The sequence below is a fragment of the Octopus bimaculoides genome, chromosome 10, assembly GCF_001194135.2.
Source record: "Octopus bimaculoides isolate UCB-OBI-ISO-001 chromosome 10, ASM119413v2, whole genome shotgun sequence".
NCBI lineage: Eukaryota > Metazoa > Mollusca > Cephalopoda > Octopoda > Octopodidae > Octopus > Octopus bimaculoides.
In genome coordinates this window covers 69514977-69522606 of record NC_068990.1, presented here as the reverse complement: position 1 = coordinate 69522606, position 7630 = coordinate 69514977, and the positions used below count along the sequence as shown (strand labels likewise).

General features: G+C 36.9%; 1 protein-coding gene across 7 annotated transcripts in view; it reads left to right on the top strand.

Annotated features, from left to right (window-relative positions):
* LOC106867519 (uncharacterized) overlaps positions 1-7630 on the top strand; it is a 32796-nt gene that overhangs the window by 20896 nt on the left and 4270 nt on the right. For 4 of the 7 annotated variants that reach the window (XM_014912412.2, XM_014912407.2, XM_014912413.2 and 1 more), the window contains exon 2: positions 6855-6955. In XM_014912412.2, coding sequence (XP_014767898.1) covers positions 6880-6955 — 76 coding nt within the window. In that variant the 5' untranslated portion in view covers positions 6855-6879. Of the gene's footprint in view, positions 1-506; positions 643-6854; positions 6956-7630 lie in introns of all 7 variants that reach the window. The other 3 variants (XM_052971273.1, XM_052971274.1, XM_052971276.1) reach the window with 1 other exon arrangement.

The window sequence follows — 7630 nt, the reverse complement described above, 5'->3', positions numbered from 1 at the left end:
AGTTACTTCACAGAAGAACAATTTTAGTCATTCAAGGATCTGCAAAATACATTACATTCACTTTTCTTTCCTTCTGGATGTGTCAGAGATTTTCATTGTGCTTTTGTGGCTTGGCCTTTCTCTGACTCTTCCTTAACTGGAACCTTTGTCAGTTACGATGACAAAGGTTCCAGTTGATCTGATCAATGGAACAGCCTGTTTGTGAGATTAATGTGCAAGTGGCTGAGCACTCTGCAGACGTAGTTCTCAGGGAGAATCAGCATGACACAGAATGAAATACAGGTGCTACCCATTTATGCTAGATGAAAGGGCTGGATCAGCATGAAATAAAGTGTCTTGCTCAATAACACAATGCTTCATCAGCAATTGATCTCACAATCTCACAATTGTTAGCTGAATACCCTAACCACTAAGTCATGCACTGTCTCTCCCTTACATATATGCACACTAATGGAAATCATCATCATCATTGTTTAATGTCTTCCATCCATGTTGGCATTTGACAGGAGCTGACCAGGTGGAAGACTACCCCGGGCTACTGTGTCTGTTTTGGCATGTGTTTTATGGCTGGATGTCCTTCCTAACACCAACCACCTCACAGAGTGGACTCAGTGATTTTTACATGGCACCATCACAGGCAAGGTTAGTTTTGGCATGGTTTTTACAGCTGGATGCTCTTCCAAATACCAACCACTTCACAGTGTGGACTGGATGCTTTTTTACATGGCACCAGCACTGACAGGGTCCACAAGTATCTTGCAAGACAAGGAATTTTGGGAGGGGAGGGGACATTGGAGGAGGTGATCTTATGTCAGATGATGAAGATTAGTGACAGAGAGACATAGGTGGAGACAGGTGTCTTGCTATAGAGGAAATATCTGGCCAGAGAGAAAGAGAAAATTATTAGGTTGAGGAAAATGTTTGTGTGCTGTGTTAAGCATTATTTTAACACAGCATTATTTTTAAGATAATGCCATGTTAAAATAGTGCTTAACTTGGTGCACAAACTTTTTCCTCACTCTAGTATTATATTTACTTATTTGCTAAACATATTCCCAGTTCTGATTCGAGTGCAAAACCAATGTTTCCAACAGCTGATTGATTTTCTGTGGTTTTTCTTCAATCTGAATTTTAAACACACTCCTTATATAGTGAGATTAGTTTTGTTTGTAACTGTAAGTTTGCTAAAGGTATATATCATTGCCATGGAGGCACAATGGACCAGTGGTTAGGGCAACAGACTCGCGGTTTTGATTCCCAGACTGGGCATTGTGAGTGTTTATTGAGCGAAAACACCTAAAGCTCCACATGGCTCCGGCAGGGGATGGTGGCGAACCCTGCTGTACTCTTCCACCACAACTTTCTCTCACTCTTACTTCCTGTTTCTGTTGTGCCTGTAATTCAAAGGGTTAGCCTTGTCACACTGTGTCACGCTGAATATCCCCGAGAACTACGTTAAGGGTACACGTGTCTGTGGAGTGCTCAGCCACTTGCACGTTAATTTCATGAGCAGGCTGTTCCGTTGATCGGATCAACTGGAACCCTTGACGTCGTAAACGATGGAGTGCCAACAAATCCACTTTGGTACACATGCAGCTAGGCACACAGCACATAAGTGCAAACACACACACACAACTATACACATATTACATAGAGATACACATAGTTATACAAGCTCCACTTAGGTACATGCACACATACACACAGCTTATACATGGTCCAGATAAGTATACATACATACAGACACACTCGCATTGATATACCGCTTAGGTACAAATGCATACCTGTTTATACACATAGGTACTTACATGCACACAGCTTTACACATGTCAAATGAGTACACACACACATACCACTTAGTTACACATAAACACACAAGAACAATTCCTTTTTATTTTCAGTCAATGCAGTATGGTTTGTTTCTTTCATAAGTGTATTTTGAGATATTCGCCTACTATTTCTAGCATCTCCAGCGACCACATAGAGTACACCCTTGTTAATGTACAATCCACAGTGAATGGTGATGATTTAATTAATCATTAATTAGTGTAAGAGTGTGACAAGATTTTATGATAAATTAGAACCAGTTACAAATGCATAATTTATTTAGACAATAAAAGTAATTTCTGAAAGTGCTATTTCATCACCTATGTTGGTCTGTAGTACACAAACACATGTTTTATGTACCCGGAGATGAACCACTTAACTATAGTTTTAGTGTATTACACACCTGCACAGGTATGTAACTATACTAAACTACCTCCAGGTATATACTGAGAGTATGGCACACCTATATAGGTGTATAAAAATACTAAAATTGTAATCAGTAATGTTTACTTCAGGTATACACTAGGTGTGTTGGTGTATTACATACCTTTACATTGACATAGTATCACACATGGTGTGTAATAGTTTGGCCTTTTGGTATAATTTTGTATTGTCTTAGGTGTTGATTTTGTTTTCTTACGTTTATTATAATTTATTTCATATTTTTATAAGGATTATATTATTAAATGATGTTTAATATAAATTTGAAGATGTTCAGTATATTTATTTATATAAGGGATGAAAGTGTCACCAAATGTATTGTAGCTAAGTGTGTCTACACTGGGTATGTACTAAGTATTACATATCTAGTATATAGACAAGATGCACTTGGCTACAGTTTCTGTGTATTACACATCTATGGAGGTGTGTAATACCTGTTAAAGCCACACCTGATTATAGTTTAGTAAAGTTATGTATGTGTATAAATATTCACACATATTATCTTTTATCTTTTGTGTCTTACTTGTTTCAGTCATTAGACTGTGGCTGTGGCAGGGCATCACCTTGAAGGGTTTTAGTTAAACAAATCGACCCCAGGACTTATTTTTTAAAACCTGGTACTTATTCTTTCATTCTCTTGATGCCAAACCACTGTTATGAGGATGTAAACACACCAACACTGGTTGTCAAGCTGTGGTGGGAGACAAACACAGACACAATGATGCACGCACACGACAGGCTTCTTTCAGTTTCTATCTACAAAATCCACTCAAGGCTTTGGTTAGCCTGAGGCTATAGTAGAAGGCACTAGCCAAAGGTGCCACACAGTAGGACTGAACCTGGAACCATGTGGTTAGGAAGCAAGTTTCTTACCACACAGCCATGCTTGTACAGACTTGTGAAATAAGCTTAGAGGTACAAGAATTGGTGCGGAGAGGCAATATTTGTGTTCCAGTAGAACAGAACCAGAAATTTCCTAGTGCACAAGAAAGCAGTAATTTCTTTGAATGTGTATATTTTAAGGTTCATAGACAATGAGTCTGCAAAATGAATGAATCAACATCCTACATCCTTCTTAGTTCTGGAAGTGACCTAGCCTTGTTTATTTCTTATTAAGACTATGTTTTTAATTGAATGAAGAAATTTTTTGAAAGTGATTTGTGGTCCTTCAGGTTTCGGTATCTCAGGAGGTCACCTATGTTGTTTAGTGTGCAATACCAACCTTGAATTAATGACTTGTAGAGGCACCGTATTTTGTTATGCAATCATAATATATTACAAACTATATTACACTCTCTATAAGTCAATACTGTGTTTTACTGTGCTAATGCTATTAAACATTGTAACAAATCAATGCTGGCTATAATTTCTATACAAAATCTTTATAGATAACCTTAGCCCTAAATTATTTATGGTTAGGTAGACTGGCCAATAACAAAGGAGTGTATTTCTCAAAGATGCAAAATGTGGACTTCATTTGGAACATTGGTTTCTTATTTAATAAACATCATTGAAGATGCTGCTCTGATTGTGAAACCCAAGTTTGTTTGGTAATTCATTATGACATATTGGCCTCATCACCACTAATTTCACTGATAATTTATTTAACAGGACATTTCAAAAGATCTTGGTTTCCTTAAAGAATGCAGTTGTAGTAAAAAGCGTTTTAGCAAAGTATTATTGAATGAAAATAAACTAGAGTTAGTTTGTAAGAAAGTTCTTTTGGCAGTGATTTGCAAGTAAAGCAAACTTAATTTGAAAGGACTCATTTCATTGGTTGAAAAATATACTAGCCAAAGCCATCTTGGTTTTTGACTGAAAATTATTCCAAAAGATTGTTTCTGGACGCTTCTAGAAATTTCCAATCAAGGTTTTAAAAACTACAATTTTTCCATGTTTTTTAGTGACGTTTACGCTGTCCCCATGAAGTTATGTCACTCACAACCTTGCCTGTCTCATCATCATCATCATCATCGTTTAACGTCCGCTTTCCATGCTAGCATGGGTTGGACGATTTGACTGAGGACTGGTGAAACCGGATGGCAACACCAGGCTCCAGTCTGATTTGGCAGAGTTTCTACAGCTGGATGCCCTTCCTAACGCCAACCACTCAGAGAGTGTAGTGGGTGCTTTTACGTGTCACCCGCACGAAAACGGCCACGCTCGAAATGGTGTCTTTTATGTGCCACCCGCACAAGCCAGTCCAGGGGCACTGGCAACGATCTCGCTCGAAAATCCTACAGGAGCCAGTCAGGCGGTACTGGCAACGGCCACGCTCAAAATGGTGCATCTCATGTGCCACCCGCACAAGAACCAGTCCACTGTGGTTGAAATGTCTCTGACACTAATGTAATAGACACAGCATTATTCGCTTTTATGACCTTAAATCATTTATCCAAACTTTTTCCTTAGAATACTTTGAATTAGTTAAGGAATTCTTGTCATCTCTTCATGACAAGTTATCTTTACATTATTTACATTATCTTTAGGAAAAAAACTTGAAAATGTTTTTCATTACATTGCCTTGGCTTAATCTTTAAGAGTATAAAAAGTCAAAGGTTTAAACACTTTCCTGGGTGGGGTTTCTTCACTGAAAACCTTCTGCTGTTCAGCTCACTTGAGAGTTTCTTACTACTAGTCTTATTTTGTCTTCCTTGTAAATCTTTCCATCTAAGGAGTCAGTAATTGTTTCTAACAGAGATACAATACCACAAATCTTTAAGAGTGAACATTGGGGGATTACTCTTGATATATATTTTGCAATTGTAATTATTTATCTCTATAAAATAAAAAGAAGTATTAATCAAAATAATGCGACTCTGATCTTTTGCATTCGGTAATGCTTGTTCTATTAACTACTTCAAGTTGCAAGAGAAAGCCATAAAAGAAAAAGATTTATACATCACATACAACATGTCTATACAACATATTCAATTTGCTTTCAATTAAAACCTTGCGGAGCTGTTGTACCAAGACCTATTATTATCTTCTTAAATTAACTGATCTTCGTAGTTGAACTGTTGACCCCTAGATAACTAGAACAGTGGAACTGACAACCAGAACTCATTTATCCAGTTCAGTTAAGCAGTCAAAAATTAATTAGTCCACCAAAAACTACAATTTCTTCAGATGTCAATGTTCTAAGCATTGTAGATTATGATTCTGCAAAAAAACAAAAAAATCCATTGTGTAATTCTTCAGTTTTGACTTTTTTCAAATTTACCTCTTTTGAAGTGAATGAAGCATTTGAAGTGAATGGTTCTTCAAAAATACTGAGAATATAAATCCCAAAAAGTTTTTGAAAGAAGATTTTGAAACTGAAAAATTACAGAAAATGTAATTCACTGCATTATGTCAATAAGAAACACACACTCACACACACTGGTTGTATTTCACTTCCTTTATTATTATTATATTTGTCAACTAGTTAACCATTAAGAGTAGTTAGAATGTCACTGGAAGAAACCAAGCCAACCATCAGGAGACCTAGAGGTAGACAACAGAGAGAGAGAGAGGATTGGATAATATCCATTGTTTCAGTTGGTCATGCTTGAGAGTCCAATTGGAAAGTCTAATGACTTTTGCTTCTAATATGACTCTATGGAGAAGGTTCCTGAAGACTCTTTCCCTATGACCCTCCCAGAAATATTAAGCAGGGAAGACTGATGGATAGATAGTTAACCAATTAACTAATCAATTATTTGATTGCTTGACTGAACAATTAATCAGTTAAGTGATCAAATGATTAACTAGTTGACTAATAATAATAAAATGATATAAAACTAGTGAATATGTTTATTATTGGTATTTTGACCCTACCAAGATACAACACAGTGTTTCAACTCACAATTTCACATGAAAAATCTTGCAAACTAAATACAAAACAGTTCCCTTCATTTGCATTTTAAATTCTCCAGAGGAAGGCATGAATGTCATTAGTGGTTCAAATGCACTATTCTCCGATATCCAAGTGGCTAAAAAGTGTCATCAGAAGGGCACTCAGGGCTCATGACTTCGATGTGACCTGGCCCCTTTTAGAGTATAAGAAGTCAAAGGCTTAAACACTTTCCTGGGTGGGGTTTCTTCTGTGAAAACCTTCTGCTGTTCAGCTCGCTTGAGAGTTTCTTACTACTAGTCTTATTTTGTCTTCGTTGTAAATCTTTCCATCTAAGGAGTCAGTAATTGTTTCTAACAGAGATACAATACCACAAATTCGTGAAGGTGGGGTGGAAGTCAATGAAATCAACCCAGTATATGACTGGCTCTTTACTTTTGTCAATCCTGAAGAATAAAGCAGATCAAGATTTGAACTCAGAACGTTAAAGGGCAGATCAAATGCCACAAGATATTTTGTCCAACACTCTAATGGTTCTGCCAGTCCACCTCTCTGTATCTAAGAAGTCACTAATGATTGAAGAATGTATGAAACCCAAAAATATGTCTCCAAGAATTCTTGAAGAATATGGGGAAAGTTTGTTTTTAAATTTTCTATTTTAAATAAGTAAAAGAAAAAAAAATTACAAAACAAAATCTTCAGTTATTTTTTCTTAATTCTTTCTTTTTTTTTCTTTTCTTTTCTTTTGTAGATGTTGAAGAAATCACAGAAAGAAAATGAATATTTATTTTAACAGACTAGTTCTGTGTCTTGTAATGTGTCTATTGTATTGTCAGCCAAGGGTGTTTGCAGGTAGCTATTCTTTTTATTATTTCTCAGTTTGTGTACAGCGGTTGTGCTGGAGCATCACTCTAAAGGAATTTGAGAATAGTACTCTACTACTCAAAGAATCGTTTCTGCAGTAACAATCAGATGAATCAGAACTAACTTACCTCAGTTATATTAAGTAACTGACCTACCTGTTAACTTTCACATAACCTGCTAGAAATAGCAGTCAAACTTTCTCCAGATATTATTGTGTCATATAATTAATGAACAATATATTGGAAAGTAGGACCCTCATATACAAGCAGGAAGGATGGCCATAGTTCTATTCAGTCATAGTCAGCCTGGAGCTAAGCAACAACAGCCACTTAGAAGATATAATGTGCTGAATAAAACTATAGCTTGTATACATTTGCATTGAGGCTATAGGTTGCTATATATATAACAGGTTAAGGAGGGGATCGACACTTTTGAGAGTGCATGTATCCAGCATGAAGAACTTAAGCGAGCTGCGTGAAAGTGCACGGCTCGTATAGTGAATGGGGAAAGCTTGGTCTGCAATGTTTGCAGTCGTGTATGCTTGTCAAGAGCAAGGCTCATTAGCCACCAATGGAGCCGCAAATGCGAAATATAAGTTAGTCCTAGAGCGCACAATGTTCCTGAAGGTCGGCAATGGTCTTCCTTGGTCACGAGTGGACGGCC